This window comes from Hyaena hyaena, unplaced genomic scaffold (assembly GCF_003009895.1).
Source record: "Hyaena hyaena isolate Hyena2069 unplaced genomic scaffold, ASM300989v1 scaffold_821, whole genome shotgun sequence".
NCBI classification, from domain to species: Eukaryota; Metazoa; Chordata; class Mammalia; order Carnivora; family Hyaenidae; genus Hyaena; species Hyaena hyaena.
In genome coordinates, this window is record NW_024081452.1 from 528,441 (window position 1) to 555,357 (window position 26,917).

A 26,917-nucleotide genomic window follows, 5' to 3' on the forward strand; every position below is an offset into this window, starting at 1 on the left:
AAAAATAAAAATAAAATAAATGAATGAATAAATGAATGAGTGAAAGAATAAATAAATAAATTCCAGTTTTTCTGATATAAGTATGGCTATTCTGGCTTTCTTTTGACTTCCAGTAGCATTATAGATATCCCCTCACTTTCAATCTGTAGGTGTCCTCAGGTCTAAAATGAGTGCCTTGTAGACAGCAAATAGATGGATTTTGGTTTTTTTTATCCATTCTGCTACCCTTGTCTTTTGATTGGAGCATTTAGTCCATTTACATTCCATGTTATTACTGAAAACTGTGGGTTTAGAGTTGTTGTGTTCTCTGTAGGATTCATGCTTGTAGTGGTGTCTCTGGTACCTTCTGTTCCTTGCAACATTTCCCTCATAGAGTCCCCCTCAGGATTTCTTGTATGGTTGGTTTAGTGGTGATGAATTCTTTCAATTTTTGATTATTTGGAAAGACCTTTATCTCTCCTTCTATTCTGAATGACAGGCTTGCTGGATAGAGGATTCTTGGCTGCATATTTTTTCTGTTCATCACATTGAAGATTTCCTGCCATTCCTTTCTGGCCTGCCAAGTTTCAGTAGATAGGTCTGTCACCACTCTGATAGGTTTCCCTTTGTATGTGAGGGCCCTTTTCTCCCTAGCTGCTTTCAAAATTCTCTCTTTGTCCTTGTATTTTGCCAGTTTCACTATGCTATGTTGTGCAGAAGATAGGTTCAAGTTATGTCTGAGGGGAGTTCTCTGTGCCTCTTGGATTTCAGCGCCTCCCCCAGATTGGAGAAGTTCTCTGCTATAATTTGTCCAAGTACCCCTTGAGTGCCTTTCTCTCTCTCTTCCACTTTTGGAATTCCTATGATACAGATATTGTTCCGTTTGATTGTATCACTCAGTTCTTGAATTCTCCTTGTGTTCCTGGATCAGTTTATCTCTCTTTTTCTCGACTTCCTCTTTTTCTATAATTGTGTCTTCGAATTCACCTATTCTCTTCTCTGCCTCTTCAATCCGTGCATTGGCCACCTCCATTTTATTATGCACCTCATTTATAGCATTTTTTAATTCATCACAACTATTTTTAAGCTCCATAGTCTTTGTAGCAATAGCCTCTCTGATGTCTTCCATGCTTTTTTCAAGGCCAGCGATTACTTTTATGACCACTGTTCTAAATTTTTGTTCAGTTCAGTTTGCTTATATCTGTTTTGAGCAGTTCCTTAGCTGCCACTTCTTCCTGGAATTTCTTTAGAGGAGAGTTCTGTTTCGTCATTTTGGCTAGCTTTTTTTCTCTTGTCAGTTTTAAAAGCTTTTTATGCGCTCTGCACCTGCAAGTACTGCTATATTGAAGAAGGCTCATTGACTCTCCAGGGCCTGTCCATTCAGGAAGTGTTCTTTTAATGGTGTCTGTTGTTCTCTCTTGTTGAGACTTTGGTTATTTTATTTCCCTACTTGTAGTGATATTTGGGACTCTCCACCATGTGTACTTTGGCTTGTTTCTTGAGGTAGCCCAATTCCTCCATCCTCACACATCACCAAGTGACACTCGCAACTCTCAAGGTGCAGGAGAAAAACCAAGCACAAATCCCAAGTGTGGAGACTGATTTGCTTCTATGCCAGCCATTTGCTTTTGGGGGAAAAAAAATGACAAAAAACAAAAAAAAAAACCCTCCACTTCTCAGAATACAGCTCCCAAACCTCGCTGCTGGACCAGGAGCCAAAGCTGTGAGCTTCTCCTACTCCAGCTTCTCCTCCTCCCAAAAATTCACTTTTAAACGAAAGCTCTGAAACTCTCGACGGAATTGATTGCTCTTTCTTTCTTGTATAAAACACTCATTGCATGAGTAAGTTGCTGGTTTCCTCCACTAGACAGTGAGTCCTTGAGGAGGAGGAAACCAGCCCTCTTAATTTTGTAGTGTGTGAGCCCATCCCGGTGCCTGGCACACAGTGGAGTTGGTAGGTATTTCCAAAACTATTACAGGGTTTTCTCTGAGAATCTATTTTTCTTGAGTCTTTGACTAGTGCCTCCTCACTTTACTTGTCCAAAGGCACCCACGGGTCCTTTAACTCTGGAACAGTGGAGCACTTGTTCCTGTCCCCTTGGTAAGCGAGAAAGGGCCCCTTAATGCTAATGAGCAGGAATGCCCATATGGCAGGTCAGCAAGCTCCTGTGACTACAGTAATGGACAACTGTTAGCGGCCTGAACTCAGGCTCCTTTCCATCCAGGATACACTTGGGAGGCACTGTAATTATTTCTGTCATTTTCCAGGACTGAATTCCTAACAGAGAATCATATTATGTATTTTTTTTTTTATGGTTATTTACTTCTGAGAGAGAGACAGAGTGCAAGCAGGAGAGGCACAGAGAGAGACACACACACACAGAATCTGAAGCAGGCTCCAGGCTCTGAGCTGTCAGCACAGAGCCCAATGCTGGGCTTGAACTCACGAACTGTGAGATCATGACCTGAGCCGAAGTTTGTATACTTAACTGACTGAGCCACCCAGGTGCCATGTATTTCTATTTGTATATAAAAGATAATATGACACTATAGGATTTTGGATAATCAAGGAAAAAAAGGCAGACCTATTTTTCCTTTTTGCATATTCCCTTCTAATATTATCTATATAAATATTTACGCTGTATAGTTTGCACATCTTTGGTGCATTGTATACGTGAAAGTGTTTCATTGTATACATGCTCTTCTTCTAAATCATCAGTGTTCAAGGGTGCACATTCCAGCAGGTTAATGAACTATGATTCTAATAATCTCATAGTGTGCATACAGTCATCAAAGCTGTAACATCTAAACCCATCAAACTGTTGTTTAAGGAAATGACAGCTAAAACCAAGACAGAGATGCACCAAAACATGGAAGATGAGCTACAGAGAGAACACTTGGCTGCGGAACAACGCATGTTGCATAGAATCCAAAGGATTATGATGGAGTGCCACAAGGAGAAGGTCCAGGCTGTGGAGAAGGCCAGGATGGAAGAGAGAAAGATGGCCCAGGAGGCAATCCAGGCCCAGAAAAGGTATTCCAGAATCACATTTGCAAATCAGTATCTTACTCTGGCCACATCAACTTAGAGAAAGGGATAAGGTTGAGGCACATAGGTGGATAGTTTCCAGTTTCTGTGTTTTTACATTTTTAAATGTTTATTTATTTACCTTGAGAGAGAGAGAAAGCATGAGCAGGGGATGTGCTGAGAGAGGAAGACACAGAATCCCAAGCAGGCTCCGAGCTGTCAGCACAGAGCCCAATGCAGGACTCTAACTCACAAACTGCAAGATCATGACCTGAGTTAGAGCTGGATGCTTATCTGACTGAGCCCCTGGGCACCCCTGTGTTTTTACATTTTTATTATGGAATATATCAAACATAGATAACAATATACAATACGTTGTATAGTGTGTATGTATGTGCATGGTTTACACAAAAATAACATGAATAGTCAATGACCTACCACTCATCTGAAGAGACCAAAAATTGCTGATGCTTCTGAAGCTGCCATGTATTGTTCTTCAATCACATTTCCTTTCTCTCCACACTCTCAAGAGTTAACTACCATCATAAATAATGTGTTTTTCATTCTGATTCTCCAGTTTTAAGAGGCTAAGGAGAGAAATAAGGAAATACTTCTCCCTATAAACACATAAAAGTCAATCTTCACATTCTCTAGCTGGTATTATACAGTAACATCGATGTGTTACTTTTGGTCTTTTTCTTATTACACAAGTGATACATGCTGTAAATGAAATTGACACTTTGGAAATATACAGGGCAAAACTTGTTAAGCTCTGACTTACTGCTTCCCTACCCTCTGTCTCCTAGGGACGTCATTTTAAATAACGGGGTCTCATTCTGTGCCCTTACGTTTTACATAATCACAAATATTTTTACATATATCAGATCACTTGTTTTTAAGAATACCAAAGTAATTATTACTTAAAAGTTTTTTTTAATATTTTATTTTTTTCTGAGAGAGGGAGAGAGACAGCTGGAGCAGGGGAGGGTTAGAGAGAGAGGGAGACACAGAATCCGAAACAGGCTCCAGGCTCTGAGCTGGCAGAACCTGACGTGGGGCTCAAGCCCGTGAACCGTGAGATCATGATCTGAGCCAAAGTTGGATGCTTAACCGACTGAGCTACCCAACTGCCCAGTAATTATTACTTTAAAATGTTTATTTATTCAGGCACCTCTGTAACGCAGTCGATTAAGCGGCTGGCTTCACAGTTCGAGCCCCACATCAGGACACCTTGGAGTCTGCTTGGAGTTGGAGCCTGCCTCAGATTCTGTGTCTCTCTCTCTCTGACCCTCCCCCACTCATGCTGCGTCTCTCTCTGTCTCTCAAAAATAAATAAATGTTAAAAAATTGTTTTTTTAACATTTATTTATTTATTTATCTTGATGGAGAGAGAGCTTGAGCACGAACAGGGGACAGGTAGAGAGAGAAGGAGAGAGAGAATCCCAAGCAGGCTCCACATTCAGCACAGAGCCCAATGCAGGGCTTGATCTCATGACTGTGAGATCGTGACCTGAGCTTAAATCAAAGAGTTGGACGCTTAACCAACTAAGCCACACAGGTGCTCCCAAAGTAACCATTATTATGTATGCAATGAACAGTTGATGGAATTGGCCAATTTTAACAGGACAACAGTCAGGATCCCTAGTGATAGCAGGGCCAGAGGTAAAGTCCTCTAGGAGTCTTATTTTGTGATTAAGTAAGAATGAGGACTGTGTCAGTGGTACCTTCCTTCATGCATAGGCTATAAGTCATCATTGAGGCAGAAGAAGAAGGTGAAAGAGGATTCTGGGAGAAAGGTAGAGAAGGTGGTAACACTGGAATGAGTGTGGTCCAATGCAGTGAAAGGTAGTATCTTCCTCTCCCTTCTCTTCTCCCTTCTCCCCACTTGCATCTGCAGGAATTCCACTACTCCTGTGGAAGCTTCTGGGTCCACTCCTCACACACCTGCAGTGTCTGCTCCTTCCCTTACTGTGTTGCTTTCACCACCACCCCACCTCTGACCCTTTCCTCTGTGAGGTTTGAATAGAAGATTTTCAGTGACTGCCTTTTATTAAATCAGTTGGCTAAAATGAGGGAACTGCCATGCTTGTTGTTTAAGCACGCCCAACAAATGTCCATTTTGTTCATTAACGTATTCCAGATGCCTGGAAGAGAGCCTGGCACATGGTATACATTCTTTAAATATTTCTTAAACATGGGCCTGGGTGGCTCAGTTGGTTAGCATCTGACTCTTGGTTTTGTTACAGGTCATGATCTCACTTTTTGTGAGTTTGAGCCCTGTGTCGGGCTCTGCACTGGCAGCATGGAGCCTGCTTTGGATTCTCTCTCCTTCTCTCTCTGCTCCTTCCTATCTCTCCCTTGCTCTCTCTCAAAATCAATAAACTTTAAAAATATAATTATTAGGGCCACCTGGGTGGCTCAGTGGGTTAAGCGTCCTACTTCAGCTCAGGTCATGATCTCACTGCTTGTGGGTTCAAGCCCTGCACTGGGCTCTGTGCTGACAGCTCAGAGCCTGGAGCCTGTTTTGGATTCTAGGTCTCCCTCTCTCTCTGCCTCTCCCTCACTCACAGTCTATCTCTCTCTCAAAAATGAATAATAAATGTAAAAAAACTTTGTAAATAAAATAAAATAAAAATATAATTATTAAACAAAGGTTCAAATTTGTTGTAATTAGCTGAACTCACTCTGCAGCACATCAGATCTTTCTAGACATTGCTGGATTCCAGTGTTTCTTAGAGTATTTGCAGAAACTAATATATGGAGAAGGACCACTGTTTAGAATTCAACTGTAGGTCTCTTATTTGACTATAAACTATCAAGACTTAACCATTCAGAACACATACATATCATGACAATATATTAAATTCACAGAAAACTTATTTGTGGACTGGGATGATTAGATTCTAAGTAGATTATCTAGGAGACACTGTACTCTTTCCCTGGAAGAAAGGAGGGAAGGAAGAAATAAAAACAAGCAAGCATGCAAGCTTTTTGAAACCATTTCAACAGTGCCCTAAAAAAGTATGAGAGGGAGCTAAGAGAGGTCCTAAAAAGCAAAGCACAAATCAATGGCTGGTATGGTTTTCCACGCTTTATTTTTTCCCCAAGAGTCTAGTGAAGTTGGGTTATTATCTGTTAGTCTCTTTTTTATTTAGTAACTTATGTTTTAAAAATATTTTTAATCTTTATTCATTTTTTTGAGAGAGAGAGAGAGAGTGAGCAGGAGAGGGACAGAGAGAGAGGGAGACACAGAATCTGAAGCAAGCTCCAGGCTCTGAGCTGTCAGCACAGAGCCAACGTGGGACTTGAACTCATGAAAGCAAGTTTATGACCAGAGCTGAAGTCAGACGCCTAACCGACTGAGCCACCCATGGGCCCTAGTAATCTATTTTTCTTCTCTGAGAACCCATTTTATAAAATATCAGACTGAATCATATATATATTGACACATACTAAAATTATTCAAAAATAGTTCATTTCTGGCCAGCACTACATGTAAATATGGTATGTAATTTTGAAATTCCAAGATTAGAGCCTAATAAAGTTAGAGATGGCAGAGGGACCCCACCCCTTACAGAAAGAAGCATTAACACACCATGTCAGAAGGGGCATTAGAGGTCATCGAGTTGAACATGCCATGCCTTCTGTTAGATGCCTGCCAGGCATTGGTGAGCCTCCTAAGTGCTTCTGTAACAGGAATTTTGCAGGTGATTGAAGTGGTTGGTTAACATGCTGAATGCCTCTACTTGTCATGTGCTTCCTAATGTGGATCCAAAATGTGCTGAGTCTCATGCTCACATCCACATTTGGCTTCTAGCTCTAACTCCACTCTATGCATAGTGATCCTTAAGATACTTGAGAAGAGAGAAACATTGTCCAAGCTTTCTTTTGGAGAAGAAGAGAAAAAAAAAGTACTAAATCAGTTCCTTTGGTTCTTTTTCATATCATATGATTTCTAGGCCCTCTTTTGAGAAAAAATTGTGGGTAATCAGTATTAAAAAATATTTTATTTAATTTTTTTTAAGAGAGAGAGTGAGTAGGGGAGAGGGGCAGAGGGAGAGAATCTTAAGCAGAACAGGTAGTAAGTACTCAGTAAATGTTACCCTTGTTATTGACCAAAGATACAGCCTGCCTGGTGGGAAAAGGGAGGAGAGCATTGCAGCTAGAGAGGCGAGGGGACAACTGATGTTTACCTCAAGATTGGGGAAGTTGGCCATGTTTGAAAGTCAAATTGAGAGTTGGAGACAATGAGAGAAATGTATCTTGAAGGAAAGAAGTTAGAAGATAAGGCAGATGCCAAGTCTTGGGAAGATTGTGTTAGACTAGGAGGCAGAGAGGGAGGATTTTCATTAACAACCGTAAGTGTTTGAATCACATTCGTAAGTTACTTTATCCTCAAATCTTTAGAGGTTCTACTCAACGTAGGTTAGGTTAACCAAAGGCATCCACGAGAGCAAATTACAGCGGCTAAAAGCTTTCGACCTGGACTCAAACTGCCTGGGTTCCTCATTTTGCCACTTTTACTGATTAAGTGGAATTGGGCATATTACTTGACCTCTCTGACCCTCAGTTTCTGTATCAGTAAAATAGGGATAATAATAGATTCCCCCTCATGGGATTTTTTTTGAGGAAACATTGAGCAAATATATGCATGGGGTGCTCATTTACTTGCCTTGCCTTGGACATGGTAAGAATTCAAATGGTTGGCTGCTATACATTTTTTATAATTACATACATTACAACCAGAGGTCTGTGAACCACTCATTCCACAGTGGTTCTCAGATGAGGTCCCAAGACTGCTCAGTGTCCCTGACACCCTTTCAGGGGGTCCCTGAGATCAAAGCTATTTTCTTGATAATTCTAAAATGTTATTTGCCTTTTTACTCATAATGTCACAAGTATACAGTGGCATTTTTCTATGGTTTTATGGTGTGTGATGTCACAGCAGACTGAAACAATATGAAAAATCTATCTTCTTTGCTTTCAAGGCAGACAAGTATAGAGTTTTGCAAAAAAACGTGAAATTATGCCACTTTTTCACCAATTAAAAAATGTTTTAAGTTTATTTATTCATTTTTAAGAGAGACACAGAGAGAGAGTGATCAGGGGAGAGGCAGAGAGAGGGAGAGAGAGAGAATCCCAAGCAGGCTCCACGCTGTCAGCATGGAGCCCAAAGTGGGGCTTGAACTCCTGAACCATGAGATCATGACCTGAGCCAAAACCAAGAGTCAGATGCTCAACCAACCAAACCACCCAGGCACTCCCTTACCCATTTTTTTTTAATTTGGAAAATACATTTTTCATAAAAAGTTAATTATATTTAACATTTAATAGATTTAATCATGCCTACATAAATTTATAAATTTTTAAAAATATCTCACTTTTAATTCTAAATACTATCAGTGCCACTAGATATAACTCATATAAACAAAAGTCATTTGGGTTCTTCGATGATTTTAATAGTGAAAAGGAGTTTGAGACCAGAAAGTTTGAGGTAACTGTCAGAGTATTGTCCAGAGAAAACTGAATACAGTTTCCCCCCTTCTCTGGCTAAAGGGAAGTGCTGGATTGATACACAGAAATACTTTCTCTAGGGGTTTGGAACTCTGACCCTACATTTCTTCATTTTTAATCACATTGCATTCATATTTTTCTGGCCACAGTGGACTTAGGTCCCTAAAACCACTAGACACTCAGCTAGTAGGCCTCACCTTAGCCCCCAGCAGGGAACTCAGTGAGTGACCTCCCTGCTTGAAAAGTGTTTTTGAATTGTTAACAGCTAACAATTGCCATCCAAAAGCTCATCTCTACCTGCCTGTCTCACACTGGTGGCTCATCCGTACAATGCAATAATATTTTATCCATCTGAGGCAAAAGGCAACATCTTTTTGTTTTTGGTGGCTAACCCCATTTAACTTATGAATCCATATCTTTTGTAGAATGGTCATGGAGAAAATTTTGAATACTGGTGTAACAGTTATGAAGGATCAGAAGAAGAGTGTGAACCAACTGATAAAAGAAAAAGAACATGAAATGAATGTCTACTATTGTATGGCTCAGAGGCAGAAGCAAGAAGAGGTTCAGGAAGTGCTCCAAGAAGCTGAGAAGACACATCAGGCCACGCTTGGAAATGTAATGGATAAGCTGGTTAACACTCAGGGGGAGCTGCTGTCCGTAGCGAAACAACTAGGCATCATGACAAATTGGAAAGATTTCCTGGAGGAGGAATTACAGGAAACAAGGGCAGCATTTCAAAAATACATCAATTATACATTTCCTAAGCTTTCACCAGGACATGCAGATTTTATTCTGCCAGAAAGAAAGAAAACACCTTCCAATCTTATTATTCAGGAGAATGAAACAACTCTTGATTAGAAGAAGTCTTCAAGTGAAATCTCACCACAAAAGCCATTGTTCCAAAGACTAAATAAATTAGCTCAAAAACCATTTATTGATTCCCAGTTAAATGCAGGGAACAATGGGCTATGGGCATTTTGATGGAAAACCAAAATACTCAAAAAGCACATTCCAGGCTACGTTGAGTTCTAAATCTGAAGAGAGAAAAAAGTAAGAGAAACCAAACTATTTAGGAGGGGAAAAGGTTTCTTGGAAGAAATCGAAAGAAGCTTCTGTTAATGAGCTTTATTCATGTCTGCATCAGACATGTAACTACTTTAGAAATTGTTGCAGTTGAAAACAAGAGACATGCTTTCAGATTGTTCCCATTGTGGGGACCTGTGCTAACTTCCAGTAAAGATTATTTTTTAGTGAACTGCAATAGCATTGTGGGGGGGGGGGGAGCAATTTCCCTCAAACCCAGTAAGATAACACTTAAATTCTGGGATCCCTATATACAATAATTCAAAGAGGTTTCATTTATTTTGATATGTTGTGAAAGAAAAATACATCTTTATTTATTTATTTTTAAATTTTTTAGAGAAAGCACATGAGTAGGCCAGAGGGGCAGAGAGAGAGAGAATCTTAAACAGGCTCCAAGCTAAGTGTAGAGCCCAACACAGGGCTTGACCTCAGAAGCCTCGGACATGACCTGAGCTGAAATCAAGAGTTGGACTCTCAGTCACCCAGGCACCCCCAAAATACATCTTTAGAGTCAATCTCCTGCTTCAGGGATAGGAAGTCTTCTTGCATTTATACTCAAGCCCAAGAATGCTTTGAACCCACCTTCTTTCGGTTAAAATGCAGAAAGCTTCAGTACCACAATGCTCAGGACCAATACATGTCAGTGTCTACTAAATTAAAATGAAAGAAAACCCAAGCCATGATAAATTCCCTAAAAAATCTATCCACTGTAATGTAACATCCTTAAATTATTCATCACCAACTTTGGTGGCTTTGAAATAAAAACTTGGAAAGCATTTTTCAGTAAATTAAAAAATACTGTTCTTGAACAAGCCTTAAGTATATTTGTTTACATTGACCCTTCTTCTATTTCCTAATGGTAAAAATGGCAATTTGTTTACAATTGCGTAATGGACTTTACTCTCCTCAGTATTTAGCTTCCTGAGATTGCAGTACTAGAGCAATCCCTATAACTGATTGCCTATGTGCTGGAAGTAATAACATTTATATAGTGCTTTATGCAGCTTTTTAATTTACATTCTTCTTACAACACTTCTGTGAGAAAGACAGGACAGGTATTGCTGTTACCCTTTTTTTATAGATAACAAAATAAAAGCTACTATGTACTCAGGTATTTACATATATGAAGCACTTTAAAAACATTAATACTCAATCCTCACAATGACTTTTGAAGGTAATTATTATTGTCCCCTATATAGAGAGAGGGAAACCTAGGCCAGTGAGGTTTAATAGTTTTCCCCAGAGCACACAACTAATGACCAAGCCAGAGTTCAAAATATTACATGGCACAGGCACATCGATGCAGAGAGAGACCTACGGTTTTTCAGAATCAAGTGGGTAACAACAGCAACTAACACTAGGGAGTGTTAGCCTGTGCCAGGCACGCTGAACATGGTACACAAGAGGACTCATTCATTTTCACAGCAGTCTGTGAAAGGTACAAACCAGTAACACAGTCACAGATAGGTTAAGTCACTTTCTAAGTCATGCAGCTTGTGATGGTCACAGCCAGAGAGGATAGGTCTTCAGTCCATGGTTTTAGTCATTATTTTGTTCAGTCTGAATGCCAAGGCCTTGGTGCCTGGTTAGTACTCTGTAAGTCTGTATTGTGTCTTTGTGGGTTCTGTGATGAGAACAGGAAGAATGTGGTATGTTCTCTATGTCATGCATTATTTTTGTCTCATAGAAGTCAAAGAAAGTCATACCTAACATTGTGGTATCTAAGTTATTGGAGTCAGCCACCAGATTCAAATCTGAGCACATACCATAGGGAAACAGATGGAAACTGTCTTCTGAAGGGATTCACTTTACGGCCACAATTAAGCATGACTCTGGCATCAGTAACATAGTGGGTAACATGAAAAGAAAGCAGGCAATGTATTTTTGGTTTGAAAAAGGAAACCTAGGGGCACCTGGGTGGCTCAGTCAGTTGAGCGTCCGAATTCGGCTCAGGTCATGATCTCACAGTTGGTAGGTTTGAGCCCCGCATCGGGATCTGTGCTGACAGCTCAGAGCCTGGAGCCTGCTTCGGATTCTGTATCTCCCTCTCTCTCTGACCCTCCCCGCTCATGCTGTCTCTCTCTCTCTCTCAGAAATAAATAAAACATTAAAAAAAAAAAGAAAAAGGAAATCTAGCTTCTCAGTCTTCAATCAGATTGGAAGAAATTAAATTATGTGTTTTTAGTATTTTCCTTGTCCATACTGCAGTCCCTGCTTCTACCTCAATCCCAACCAACAGCTTCCTTAGAGCTGTCAAAGTAATTTGGATCCATCAGAGGACTTACATGCCCACTCTCCCAAAATACTAATCATCCTCCCGTCATAGGGGGTGATCAGAGAAAGTCCTATCAGGACAGATTGACCTGATCCTAGGTCCTCATTTGTCACTCACCTCAGAGTCTGGAGTCAGCACCAACCATGGTAGGAGGGTCTTCTTTCACTTCTCTTGTTCTCATACAGCTTTACCTCTCCCAGGTCCAGACTAAAGGAACGTCATCTTTGCTCTTACCCATATCCTTCACCCTGATTTGGTCACCTGAACCATAGTTCTTCCTCGTTTGAATGTTTCCCAGATAATATACCCCTGAGAATTAACAGTTCAAAGTGGATGCATAGTTTGCCCTAAAAAGCAAGAAAGGCTGACGGTAGACTAAAAATAAGATGTCACTCATATTTCCAGTGCCACATTCTATGGGACCTCTCAGTCTCTTGTTTCTATGGCATTGATAAGGATGACCCTGATGGATTAAAAAATGACACAATGGAAAATAGACCAATGTCACTGACTGAGCATGTGCTGGGTATCAGATTGTGTACTAGGTTCCTTACTAAATCTTAATGAAATCTGATAGCAACACTGTAATCTTCCTACGAGGACCCCACTTTGGGTGTTTTTTTTTTTTTTTTTTAATTAGTTTATTGTCAAATTGGTTTCCATACAACACCCTGTGCTCATCCCAACAAGTGCCCTCCTCCATGCCCAAGAGGACCCCCACTTTGAAAATGCAGCAGCTGAGACTCAGAGAAGCAAAGTCCCTTGCTGAAGATCACAGAACTTATTTGACTGCAGTTATTTGACAACTTATTTGACTGCAAGCCCGTGTGTTTTACAGCATGTCAGCCTAATCTAGTGCCTGTGTCAACACTGAGTAACTGCCAATTGTAGCAGGGAAATTCTGAATTATTGTGCAGAACCCTGGATGTTCCAGTAGCCATAGCTGAGAGCCAAGAATGAAGGGGAACAGAACTGGACAACTTTCCCCAAATGTGCTTGATGAGCTCTTCCAGATACCAAGCCCCAGGGGTGAATTTATGGAGGGACATACCCAATAGCCCCCTCCCACTACTCCAAAGTCAAGAAGGACAGATTCCCCCTGGGTTTCTGAAAAGATCAGTTGCCTGTACTCAAAGGTGAGAATCTTCAAGATAAGTGAAAATTGATAATGAGGTATGTTTTTGACATCTCAATGGGACACTCACTCCAAGGTTTTCTAAGGAAACTCAACTGACACTAAATCAGACTATTTTCAAAAAGATTCCTTGAGTGAACCAAATTTTTTTTTAGCACAACATGAGTTGAGAAACTTTAACTCTCCTGGTATCATTTACTTTGAGTACAATACCTAACGAGATCATTATAGACCTTAGATACTAAGCCCAATGGAAGTTATTAAAATTGGAAACATTTTGGAAACCTCTTTTAAGGAGACTTGAAGGAGTACATTTTTCTTAGTTGTTTTAGATGTTACCTATACAATAGAAGTGTATGCAGTTCCCATAGCTTCTGATATATAGGAAGCTATATTAATTCCTGGAAGCCATCTGGGAACTTAATCTGGGGATTCTAAGAAATGACTTCAGTTTAATTTTCTAGAAGTCATTCCACCACCACCAGCAAAAAATTTTGTTTTTAGAGAAAATAGAGCTGCAGGCTGGGAAACAGATGCATGGTACCACTAGGAGAGATGGAGAAGCCCCCGCCCATCTTCATCACATGGCACAGGAGTTGGGCTATTAAGTAGTCAAGGGACCTTTATGCTACAAAGAAGTCACTCTGATGTTTTCTCTCTCTAACTTGGATTCCTCTTGACCTATTTAAATCCTCCATATTCTAGTTCTGGGGGCCTTATTTACACTGATACCAGGTAGACACTATTGGCAAAATTTAGATTCACTTACAGATCAGAGTTTGACATTCAGTTGCCTCTAATAAACTCGTCTTGCTTGGCTGACATCACTCAGAAAAGGAAAGAACAAAGCATTGCCATTTGTGGTCCCGTTGTCATAAGCCAGGCAACGTGTGAGCGCTTCACCTGCATTATTCCACTTCTGCCTCACAGAAACCAGATAAAGAATTTCAGGCACTTTGAGGTTAGGTATTCTGCATGAGGTCACGCTATCTGAGAATTTGAGATGCGTTCAACCCATTGCTATCTGATTCCAAATTACAGGACTGAAAATAAGCAGGCTTTACTCTAGTTAGTTACAAATATAAACACTTTAATATTGAGTTGAATGAAGTTAAAATTACCCCCTTTTACATAGCAACTTCATGTTACGTCTTAACATTTTCAAGGATCCAAGTCTGTTAGTCTGCTTTTTTTTTTGTTTTTTGTTTACTCTTGACCATATGTGATATTTCCTATTTCTCGCTCTCTTCTTACTCATATGGGTGTCTATTTCCTGCCACTGGACTTTGAGACCTGTCTGCTGAGGACCCATACAAACTCCAGAGCTAGTCAGGATCCATGATATATAACTTTATACTGCATGGGTATTTCCTATCCCCTCACTCCTGACTCAGTCTTCCCAAGCAGGGCTACTTGTATCATTTTGCCCATTTGAAGGACTATCATTTAATTACATAATAGAATTATCCACAGTTATAGATTTCAGTTAGAAATCTCATGTTTCTTTTTTTTTTTAATTTTTTTTTAATGTTTTATTTATTTCTAGGAGAGAGAAAAAAAGAGAGCATGAGCAGGGGAGGGTCAGAGAGAGAGGGAGTCACAGATTGAAACAGGCTCCAGGCTCTGAGCTGGCAGTCAGCACAGAGCCCGACAGGGGGCTCCAACCCACGAACCGCGAGATCATGACCTAAGCGAAAGTCGGACGCTTAACCGACTAAGCCACCCAGGAGCCCCAGAAATCTCATATTTCTAGAACCTCTACGATCCAGAGAATACAATCTCTAGAAACATATGGGATATTCATTATTACTTTTGTTTATTCAACATGCATCAGGTATATACTGTATATCAGGTACTAGGTTGGATGCTTGAGTTCTTGGTACATGAGATAGATGGTAGTCTTTACTCTTGGAGAAGTGAGCCAGGTGAATAAAAAGATAATGAAGACATACGTTCAAATATTGTCAGTGGCAGGAGAAGCAACACTGATGCACTCACAGCCCCATTTCCTAATTCATGTTATGCTGTACTGGCAGATGTTAATATTTACCGTGAGCTGCCTTCTAGCCTGATTTTTTTTTTTTTTTTTGCCTAGTGCTAAGTCCTGTCCACGTTAGTGAAGGAATGGCATGATGCAAATTTTGTTCCCAGCCAAGTGATTCCTACAATCTGAAGGGAAAAGTTTCCTACTTCCCTCAGAGTTTTCTCTTCTCAAAATTGTCAGGTGGCCAAAAGGAGATGGTTATTTCGTCCACTGGTTTAGCCCAACAGACTCCTAGCTGATGAAATATGATCTCTGGGTTCTTAAAAGCCAAGGAGAATCCCAGCCTCTTTGGGAAAGGCCTCAGGAAGATACAAAAGAAAATCTTGCAACTATGGTCACTCAGTTCCAGGCAGCTGCAGAGGGTCATAGTCTGGCTTCATGCTCACTGGTCTTACAGATCCACTCAGTAGACTCTGGCCAGGAACCATCCTAAACATAACAGGTAAGTTGTGAGAATGAACTCCACTATTCTATTGTGAAGGAATTTAGACAAGCCAGTCTCCAAGAGGTATGTCCAATCACTCCCGGTGTCTCATCCTGCCTTATCTGCCTGCATAAGGACACTGATACACTGAGAAGACTTCTTGGCAAACAGGTAGTATTTGGTAATTCAGTCTACTTGAAGTGTGTATCTGATCTTGACTTTATGACTCATCCTAACTTTGCAACATAACAATATGCACAATATATTGTTAAGGAGATGCCTGGAATTATGTATCACTCTTTTTTTTTGTATTTTATTCCTTAATTTCTGAATAATTAATAAAAAATAATTTAATATTCTTTATTTCCAGATAAGAGGTGAAAACAATAAAAGAGGTTGCTATTGAAATAATTAACTGAAAATGAAAGATACTCTTTTGTATTAATATGGTTTTATAGGCTCTTTGGATCAGATAACAAAAGGCAATCATCGCATACCCTCTTCCTAATTCCCCCATATCTAAGAACTCTTCTCTGTGTTATTTACTTGATATTTGATTTAAATCTTTACTTAAGTAAACATCATGCTCTGGGAAGAAAGAGAGAAGGTAAGAAGAATTTATGGCCTCATGGAGACTGCCAGGGCAGAGTGGACATGCTAAAGCCAGAGAGAAGAGGGTCTGAGCATTTAAGAATGACCCCAGGGGCTAAGAACAAGAGTGGGCAGGAATGTGGTAGGGACGGGAAAGGAGGCAGGTATTGGCAGAACCTCAGCAAAAGTGAATTCCAGCCTGAGAAAGAAAGGCTAGATCCAGAGATATGAATGGAATTTGGAGGTTAGGTGGTTAGGAGACCTGGGGGTTGATTTGAAAGAACTAGGGTAATAGACTGAAGTTTGACTGAGGCTGAGAACACCTGAGGGATGAGTGTTTCATGCTGGGAGAAGAGTGAAAAGAAGGTGTTGATGGAAGCTGAAGAAATAGGAGGCTGGTGGAAGCATCAGGCTGGGAACTGAGACAGTACCCTAAGGTTGGGTTGAAGAAAGAGGGCCCGTGAGTACAGCATGAGAGCAGAACTGGGGAGGAGGGAGGTACCAGGAAGGCTAAGAAAGAGCATGCAGAAGGGTACAGAAGTGAGTGTGAAGGGCAAGGTTGCACTAAGGAGGAACAGAAGCCAGAGTGTCTGTTGAAATGGGGACGAGGTAGTGGTTTACCAAATATTCCAAATTTGAGGAAAATATAAAGCCACAGATTCATGAAGCTTACTAAACTCCAAACAAAATACATAAAAAGAAGCACTGAAGCACATCTATCAAACTGCTGAAAAGTAAGTGATCAAGAAAAAAGCTCAAATGCAACCAGAGAAAAAAGATACTTTACCTAGGGAGGAACAAAGAACCACAGCTGACTTCAAGCTTCTGATCAGTAACTAAACAAGCCAGAAAACAATGTAGCAACATCTTTAAAGTACTGAGAGAGAAAAACAAAACCAGTTCTACCCAGTAAAACATTCTGCAAAAATGAAGGCAAAATAATGACTTTGTCAGACAAACAACAGCTGAGCAAATCTATTATTAGCACATCTGCAGTATAATTAATATGCAAGAAAGTTCTTGAGGCAGCAGGAAGTGACATCAGATTAAAAGTTGGATATACATATGTTGCACATGAATGTAACCTCAGTCCTTCCACCTTGACCCAGAATTTACTTTCTGGGCCTGCACTTGGGAGGGCTACGTGACTATCTTCAGGTGCAAGGAAAAAAACAAACAGGTAAGACAAGGGGTAATGTTCCTGTTAATGGTTATTTATGACACAGTTTGCATATTTTGTCCTTGAGATAATGGCTATTCTCTTGAAACTCCCCCAAACTCTAAACCTTGCCTTCAAAATAACAAATGCTTGGGGCGCCTGGGTGGCTTAGCCGGTTAAGCGTCCGACTTTCGCTTAGGTCATGATCTCGCGGTTGGTGGGTTCGAGCCCCGCGTCGGGCTCTGTGCTGACTGCCAGCTCAGAGCCTGGAGCCAATTTCAGAGTCTGTATCTCCCTCTCTCTCTGACCCTCCCCTGCTCACGCTGTCTCTCTCTCCTAGAAATAAATTTAAAAAAAATTCAAAATAACGAATGTTTTCCTACATACCAGGATAAGGGCTGCTCTCTTTATCACTTTGTAGCCTTTTTACAATAACCTCAGTAAAACGGCTTCTGCACTGCCCACTTGACTGCTTGCTCCTGAAAAGCCCTAAGTCCTTGGGCTCAGGGCCACACACTTAGAGTTCTGTGTTAACTCTGTGTGGTCCTGGCCAGTAATAAAGACTCCCTTCATTCGGCCTCAGTGGTCTCGGTTGGTCTCTGTGTCTCTCGTTGAACACATAAAGGAATAAGGAATGTTGGGAGTGATAAATAGGTGAGTAAATGTGTAAGATATTTCCCTTCATTTTCACCTACTTATGACTGATTATTTGAAGACAAATAATGTATTGTGGGGGTTATAACATATGTAGAAGTAATATGTATGACAACAGTTACACCACATGGGAGAAGGGAGATGGAAGCATTACTGTAGTAAGACTTGTTGCGGACGAAATGACACAAAGGACAAGACACACACAAAAGACAGACAGAGACACAACTCCGGCCGGAGAACAATTCCACGCAAGCCCCTCTTGCGGTTTATTTTATACCCCGGTAACTGGATACAAACTGAAATCTACAAGATGCATTCCTTTACCAATTAAGGGCAAGTAGCCAAACACATTTCAAGGACGGTGGGGGGGGGGGGGGGCAAAGGGAGGAAGCGACCACAACATGTTTACTAAGAGGCCTGCCCACAATTCCAGCCTTCTCCTTACTTCTAAGGAGGGCATGTTCCCTCGTTTGCGAGCGGACCATTAAACTTGGATATTGTGTGCAGGCCTCCTTGCAGGCATGCTTTGCCCAGGCAGGGAGCCCCGTGTGCAGGCACATCCCTGCGTCCCTAACCACGCTTTCTTGTGGTCACTGTCGGGCTCCCACAAGACTCTTACACACCCGTGTGAAGTGGTATAGTATTTGCCCATGGTAAGTTAAAGATGCACAATGTAAGTCCTAGAGCAACCACTGGAACAGAAGCAGGTAGTGATAGCAACTAAGCCAATAATGTACGAACGGAACCACAAAATATATTCAATTAATCCAAAAGAAGGCAGAGAAAATGGAACAAAGAGAGGAGATTAATAGAGTATGAATATTGGTATGGCAGATTTCCCCAGCTATATGGATGCTTACATTCAGTGTAAATGGTATAAACACTAATTACAATGCAGAGAGCATCTGATTGGATAAAAAAGCAAGACTCAACGATTCGCCACCCACAAGAAATCCAAGTTAGGTATAAAGACACAGAGATAGGTTAAAAGTAAAAGGATGAAAAATGACAATTCCATGCAAACACTAGTCAAAAGAAAGGTAGAGTGGCTATATTAATAATAGGCAAAGGAGATTTAAGAACAATCAATCTTATCCGGGGAAAAAGGGACATTTCAAAATGATAAAGAGATTGGTTCATCTGTTTCTCGCACAGAAAGTCGTGACACCGAGGCTTTTCTTTCCAGGAAGCAACTTTATTCGTGCCGGCACCACTCAGTTGGGTTCCTACCCAAAAGAACTGAGTGGTCCACCTCATATGGCATAGTTTTTTTTTTTATAGATTTTCTATTTCTTTGTCTCCCATATATGGTAACACACATAAACATGCAGTCTGATTAAGTTGTTTCAGTTTACAAGAACATAGGGGGTGTAGGCAGCTGGACACATATCTAGGTGACCTTGAAGTCTTCTCCCCTCTCTTCTTCATTTTTTTCTTTCTCCTTAGGGAGGGGTTCCTACCACAAAAACAGTTGAAAGTATATGAAATATATTCTTTAATTACAACTGAATTAAATTAGAAATACAGAAAGAAGGGAACTTGGGTGGCTCAGTCAGTTAGGTGTCCAGCTTCGACTCAGGTTATGATCTCACGGTTCATGAGTTCGAGCCCTGCCTTGGGCTCACTGCTGTCAGTGCAGAGCCTGCTTTTGATCCTCTGTCCTTGTCTCTCTCTGCCCTTCCCTTCTCTTTTTCTCACAAACAAATAAACATTAAAAAAAAATAACAGATATGTGAAAAATCCCTAAATATTTGGAAACTAAAGAACCTCTGAAGAACCCACATGTCAGAGAACAAAGCATAAGTGAACTTAGAAAATATTTTGAACTCAAAAAGCAAGCCACAAAATAAGGGGGAACATTTGGGAAATATACATCTGATTAAGGGCATGAGTGCAGAATATGTAAAGGACATTCACAGTTCAGTAAGAAGGCAAACAATCCTCCCTGCTAAAGTTTGAACCCTTTACCAAAGGAGATATACAAACGGCAGTTAGGGGAGCCTAGGTGGCTCAGTGTGTCAGGTGTCCAACTCCTGATTTTGGCTCAGGTCATGATTTCATGGTTTGTGAGTTTGAGCCCCACATCGGGCTCTGCAATAAGAGCATGGAGCCTGCTTGGGATTCTCTCTCTCTCTCTCTCCTCTCTCAAAAACAAATACATTAACGTTTTTTAAGACGGCAATTAAATACATGAAAAGCTATTCAGAATTAGTATTGGGGAAACACAAATAAAACCACAGTGAGACTCTCGGGCCCCTGACCTCCTTGCCTCCTCTGCGGCCCTGCCGGTGTGGGTCTCCCCCTGCTGGCTGCTCGCCCCCCTCTTGCTGCTCCGCGCCAGGGTCGGCACTGCGCCCACAACACACTTGCCAACTGCACTTAGCCCCTGAGCTGCTGGGTACCGGGTCTTCCAGGCGGGCCCTGATGGTTCCCAGCACGTGTCAACTGCTGGATTATGGGACCGCTAGAAGAAAAAGTAGTGGTGTACCTTGAGAAGCTGGACATGGCGCGGCAATGCTGGCCTGCCGGAGGCCGGCTCCAGCAGGTCCCGGGTCCCTGAAGGAGGGACAGTGTTGGTGAGGGAGGGAGGGAGGGAGGGAGCCACGAGATATTCTTTCTGGGCACCAGGCAGGCATCTCCGCTCTGACTGGGGCTCAACTTTATAATTAAGTGTTTGGGGGACGGCACAGAAGTGGCATTTGCCTAAGACAATGATTTCTGATGACAAATTTCTTTGATACGGAAGAATTTCCCAGAACGTAGATTTGTAGAAGACTCCTGCATAACCTTTATCAATAATGATTGAGGCAGGGGATTTAGATGCTTCTCCTATGGGGAAGGAAGGTATCGTTAGCACAGAAGACACTGTTTTCTGCATAAAAAGGGTGAAGTTAGTTCTTTGTGAGCAGGGGTCAATAGCTTGTTTGCTTAAGGGGAAATATTAAGAAAAACAGGTCTTTCAGGAAATACAGTGTTTGCTCCCATAATCACAAAAGAAGTTCCTATAATAGGTTCCTTCACAGGGTGCAATCAGCATATTCAAGGCCAGAATAAGTCACTATGAATACTGATCAACAAAGATGCCTTGGGCGTCAGTGCTCCAAGCAGAAACAATTGGGTGGGGGTGGATATCGGTGCAACTTACCTTAACCTCATAGGGAGTTCTTTCTCAACCTATGAGCTCAGAAATGACTCCCAACACTGGCCATCTCACCATTTACAATCAAGGCTTTGAGACTGTGTTAAATACTACAAGTGGTTTGCCTTTTTTTTTTTAATTTTAGAGAAAGAGAGACAGAGCACATGAGTGGGGGAGAGGAGTGGAGGGAGGGAGAGAGAGAGAGCGAGAGCGAGAGAGACAGAGAGAGCGAGCAAGCTCAGCATGGAGCCCCATGTGGGGCTTGATCCCATGACCCTGGGATCGTGATCTGAGCTGAAATCAAGAGTGGGTGCTCAAGCAACTGAGCCACCTAGATGCCCTGGTTTGCCTCTTTTAAGTTATTGAATACAGTGTCTGTTAAGGGGCTCTTTTATTTTTATTTTATTTTTATTTTTGGAGGGACTCTTTTTGAAAGACAGCCAAAAACAGACTTTGGGTCTAAGAGGCAGGGCAGCATGCAGCCGTGGACCTGCCTACCTCTAACAGCTAGACGAGGCTTCTAGCAGGCCTGTATGTGCACATCTTAATGCTGAGGAGTCCTGATGACCAACCTCCAAGGCAGCTGCCCTCCTGAACATTCCCTTGGAAAGCAGCCACGGCCATTTTGAAATGGGAACAGCCAGAGACTACACAGAAAAAGAAAGAAAAACCTGGGAAGTCCTTAGGTGACTTCACCATTCAGCCTTTGAATAAAAGGATCAATATGCAACTCAGGCTTTTCTCTTTGGGGTATTCAATTGAAATGATTTTTCCAAACTGATTAGGATTTGAATTTTGTGTTTCATTTTGTTCATAGTACAAATTTTATTCCCTGTTAAATGATCTTCCTGTGTGCCTTCTTCCTCTAATCACCTTGAGGATCCCCAGCCCATACTATAGAGGAAATAATGCTTCAGGATATCTTGAGATGCACAGATATGTTATTGGTAGGAGGACATGTTTGGGGAAACAGGCTTTCTGAGATAAGTCAAACTGCTATAGGGTATCTTTTTACAGATCATAGGCCTGCAGTACCTTGGCCAGAGAGATGGGGTGATGAACATATTTTTTTGTTTATATTTTTATTAGGTGCCAGCTTTCTATTAAGATCTCAACATACTTTACCTTACAAAACTCCCATGAAGTACATATTACTAGCTTAATTTTACAGATAGAGAAAATTAGTCTCTTACAATGCTTAAGCTTGCACAGCATCTAATTGTAAAATGACAAGGGCTAGTCTTTCAAGCCTAAGGACCTTCCTGGGGCTAAACAGTGAAAGAAAAGAAAGTTTCACATTTCACAAAGAAGTAATGGTACTTGGAATGACATTTCAGTGGATTTTCTGGTGAATCTCAGTTCAGAAGCATCATGGATGTTAGTTTGGTGGAATGGAATACGCATTGCATTGGCTCCTGTTGAAATTCTAGGAGAATTGGCTTAGAGTTTATGTTTCCTTACCAAAGCAGGCTACTCCCTTTCTTACTTAAGCCAGGGTCCTTTCATTCAAGACAAAAACGTCCCTTCTTTCCTGTTGAAGTACTCCAAATTGGAAGGAGAGCTTTGTGAACTTCAAATTAAGTACAAATTAAGAACCCTTGCCAAGTTGACTTTTCTCAATTTCACTATTGCTCACAATGACTGCTGTCTTTGGCTCTTTCCCACTAAGCAATGGACTAGTTTCCTACCCAGTTGTTCAGAACTGATTAATATCAGCTGTGGTAAACTGAGACCGTGTGGGGCTACGCCTAGTCCATATTTTCTGGGAGAGCTTTTCTCCTGTATCTTTGCTTGAATGGAGGATTCTCTAGATACCGGATTTTTAATCATTATTTTATTGGTTCAGATAACTTTGTATGACATCTGAGAGGTAGTGGTCTGCCATTCTGGGAAAGTTATGTCTTACACAGGTGAAGTATCCCCAGCTACTTCCACCTGGATACCTTCTTTCATCCTACCCCTGGACTTGATAATTCACCACTGAAGATCTTGATGCCGCTTCTGTGAAGCCCTCCCCAGCTCTCTCCATTACTAGGAGAAATGCCATTGTTTTGGTTTACCCTGTGCTTTGCGTCACCTCTGCTCAGGCAGTACTCCACTAACTGCTGTAACAGAGTGATCTGATAGCGTGTCTTTATCTGCTTCCAGACTGAAAAGTTGTAGATCTCCCGGTGTATCCTCAGAACCTAATTACAAGTCTCCAGAGTTCTAAAAGATTGTGATTTTCAAACTGATTTTCAGGATGTAGATACTGACAAAGCAGCTAGTATGTATAAGAATGTATTTAATATGGAATTTATGGAATTTAAAATCACCATTCTATGGAGGTCTTCTTTTTTTTTTTCTATTTCTCTGAGCAACTTTGCATCTAAATGTACTGATTATGGGAAAGAAGGCTTGGGGGGTACAAAATTGGAGATACTTGTGTTAGGAGGCGCCATAATGCACTACTGCTTAGCATTCTCTGTTGTAATTGCTTATTTGTCTTCCCCTCTGGTCTTTAAGCTCTATGAGGTAGAGATCAACTCTATATTACTAACCATTTTATTCCCTGTGTATAGTACGGTACATGATAAATAATAGGCCTTCAATAAATATTTGTTGAAAGAAAACCCCACAATGAAGTACCACTCACTATACACATACCCACACACTAATGCCTAAACTTTAAATATAGACAACACCAAGTGTAGACAAGGATATAGAGTAACTAGAACACATACCCATTGCTGGGGGAAATACAAAATGGTTCACGCATTTTGAAAAATTATTTGGAAATTTTGGATAAAGATAAATACAATTTTATATGACTACATGATACTATTTGACCCAGAAGTCTTATTTGTAGTATTTACTCAGGAGAGATTAAAATATGTCAAACAAAGATTTGTATTCAAATGTTCATAGCAGCTTTATTTGTAATTGCCCTAAACTGAAAATAACCCAAATGTCCATCGATTGGCAAATAAGCAAATTGTGGTGTACCCAGACAATGGAATATCACTCAATAATAAAAAGTAATAGCTTACCAGGGCGCCTGGGTGGCTCAGTTGGTTAAGGTTAAGCATCAGACTCTTAGTTTTGGCTCAGGTGGTGATCTCACGGCTCCTGAGTTCAAGCCCGGCATTGGTCTAAGCGCTGACAGCACAGAGCGTGCCTGAGATTCTCTCTCCCTCTCTCTCTGCCCCTCCTCTGCTCTCTCTGTCTCTCAAAATAAATAGAAACTTAAAAAAAATTTTTAAAGTAACAACTTACCGATACATTCAACAACATAATGAATCTCCAATGCATTATGGTAAATTTAAAAATTCATCCTCAGAAGACAACTACTACATGATTTAATTTATATGAAATTTAGGAGAGGCAAAACTCTCATGAAAGAAAAGAGATCAGGGGCGCCTGGGTGGCTTAGTCGGTTAAGCGTCCGACTTTCGCTTAGGTCATGATCTCGCGGTTCGTGGGTTCGAGCCCCGCGTCGGGCTCTGTGCCGACTGCCAGCTCAGAGCCTGGAGCCTGTTTCGGTCTGTGACTCCCTCTCTCTTTGACCCTCCCCTGCTCATGCGCGCGCGCTCTCTCTCTCTCCTAGAAATAAATAAAACATTAAAAAGAAAAAAAGAAGAAAAGAGATCAGAGGGTTCCCAGGAGCCAGGGGGCATGGGGGCAAAGGGGTCAATTGTGAAGATGCACGGAGGAATTTTTTGGGGTGATGAAAATGTTCAATATTACAATTTTGGTGATGATAATACCACTGAATACATTTTTAAAAACATGTATCTAGGGGCGCGTGGGTAGCTCAGTTGGTTAAGCAACTGACTTTGGCTCAGGTCATGATCTCACAGTTGGTGGGTTTGGGCCCCATGTCCAGCTCTGTGCTGTCAGCTCGGAGCCTGAAGTCTGCTTCGGATTCTGTCTCTCTCTCTCTCTCTCTCTCTCTGCCCCTTCCCTTCTCTTTCTCTGTCTCTCAAAAATACTTAAACGTTAAAAAAATAAAAACATGTATCTAATTGTGTACACAATTAGTGAATTTTATTATGTCTATTAAACTTTCATAAAGCTGATTTTAAAAAATCATTTATAATTACCCCATCTAGGAAGAAACCTGAAAATGCTCCCTTTCTAGCATCCTATTTAAGCCTCCTAGCAGCATAGAGATCTGGAGTCCAGCTTTCTAGGGGCGAATCTGGGTCTACCAGTTGGTAGCGGCTGGCGTTAGGCAAATTGCTTATATATTTTCATCCACAAAGTACAGATAAAATTGTACCCAGACACGAGGTCTTGTTGAGGATTCAATAGAATGCTTAGTGTAGTTCTTGAGACAAAGGAAGTACTCCAAATGTTAGTTATTTTTCATGCCTGTAAAAATGAGACCACAGGACACATATGGTTCTGCATTTCCCATGCAGACTCTAAAGCCATTTATTCTAAATTGTAGGATGAACCAACTTCATTCTATCTTGTTTTCTCAGTCTGCGCGCACGCGCGCCTCTGTGTGTGTGTGTGTGTGTGTGTGTGTGTGTGTGTATGTGTGGTGTGTGAATTATAGCTTATCTACCATTTGTAGATTTTAAAGTATATTTAGTTTATGAGGGGTAGAACTTCTTGTATTGTAGCTTTTAAAAATGTAATCTTATGAAAAGCCTGCTGACAGTTATTTTAAAATTCTTTGACTCAATTCCTTTTTCTCTCTTTCAGCCTGTGGAGTATGTTTATTGACTGCAGATGTTAAGCACTTCGCTGAGGAATGGAAAGCAGCAAATAGAGTATGTGCTTCACCTGGGCAGTTGCATAGAAACCAGTCGTGTCTCTGAACCTCTAAGAGCTCAAGTGGAAAACACACTTAAACATTTAAAGGACACAATCGTAATATACACGTTGAATCGGAATGACTGCAAGATTGTTTCAGGATTACAAGACATCTGTCTAAAAGAAGTTAATAAAAAGCGTATTATGGTAAGTCCCTTATAATTGCGATTTTGAACAAACCACTTTAAATTATGCGATTGCATGAACTGCTAAGGAAAAACCGAATAAAAGGATAACAGAATTGCTGAAGCTCAGAGCCCGGGACAACAGCCTAAGGCAGTCGTGCAGAGGAAACTATGCTTGCCCCTGTGACCAAACCCCAGAAAGAATTTGCTCAGAGAAAGACCAGGGAAAGACTTTGTTTTCCAGTGATTTCAGTATGCTAAAGGCAATAGCCAAGATTGGAGCTGGAGAGCCTGAATGTTAGAGAAAACCAGAGAAATACCTCAGGGTGGCTGTTGTTGCTTTTGTTCTTGATCCGGGGCTGGGTCCTGGCATTGTTTTGGAAGGTAATAGACAGGCTGTTTCTGAATTCAAGTGGAAAAATAAGCAGCAGGAATAGTTAACAAATTCGGACAGTACCTGTGAGGGATGGGCCTTTTCACTATATGTCATTAAAACCTGAAACAGGAGTGCCGGGCATGGGTAGATGCAAGAATCAATGGCACAGAGAAAATTTAAGAATAAAATGAGGGTACCCGGGTGGCTCAGGGGGTCAAGCGTAGAACTCTTGATTTCAGCTCAGGTCATGATCTCAGAGTTTGTGGGTTTGAGCTCCGTGTTGGGCTCTGCTCTGACAGCACAGAACCTGCTTGGGATTCTCTTGCTCTCCCTCTCTCTCTGCCCTTCCCCTCTTCAAAAGAAATAAATGAACCTAAAACATAAAATTTTAAAAAAGAATAAAATGGAAAAGTATAGGGAAAACTTAGGGATGCTGTCTCAAACACAGAGTATTTGATTTTGGATCTTCTTTTTTTTCTTTCTTTTTTTTTTAATGTTTTATTTATTTCTAGGAGAGAGAGAGAGAGAGAGACAGCATGAGCAGGGGAGGGTCAGAGAGAGAGGGAGTCACAGACTGAAACAGGC

At 41.0% G+C, this 26,917-nt stretch overlaps 2 protein-coding genes and 1 long non-coding RNA gene across 9 annotated transcripts in view; 2 read left to right on the forward strand and 1 right to left on the reverse strand.

The window, feature by feature from the left end:
• Window positions 1-9,454, forward strand: part of CUNH6orf163 (chromosome unknown C6orf163 homolog) — a 26,118-nt gene extending 16,664 nt beyond the window's left edge. Inside the window, exons 4-5 of the mRNA XM_039219441.1 lie at window positions 2,811-3,013; window positions 8,947-9,454. Of these exons, the coding sequence (XP_039075372.1) occupies window positions 2,811-3,013; window positions 8,947-9,382 (639 nt within the window). The 3' untranslated portion in view covers window positions 9,383-9,454. The remainder of the gene's footprint in view (window positions 1-2,810; window positions 3,014-8,946) is intronic.
• Window positions 9,455-14,814: 5,360 nt separating this feature from the next.
• Window positions 14,815-16,937, reverse strand: LOC120221841. Its single transcript, XR_005525907.1, has 2 exons — window positions 16,864-16,937; window positions 14,815-15,490 (listed from the first exon to the last, which is right to left on the reverse strand). It is a non-coding gene; the product is annotated as an uncharacterized LOC120221841 (long non-coding RNA).
• CFAP206 (cilia and flagella associated protein 206) overlaps window positions 15,424-26,917 on the forward strand; it is a 74,755-nt gene continuing 63,261 nt past the window's right edge. For 6 of the 7 annotated variants that reach the window (XM_039219454.1, XM_039219443.1, XM_039219453.1 and 3 more), the window contains exons 1-2: window positions 17,172-17,256; window positions 25,721-25,978. The gene's annotated coding sequence lies outside the window, so the exon portion shown is untranslated. Of the gene's footprint in view, window positions 15,504-17,171; window positions 17,257-25,720; window positions 25,979-26,917 lie in introns of those variants that run through there. The other variant, XM_039219446.1, reaches the window with a different exon arrangement.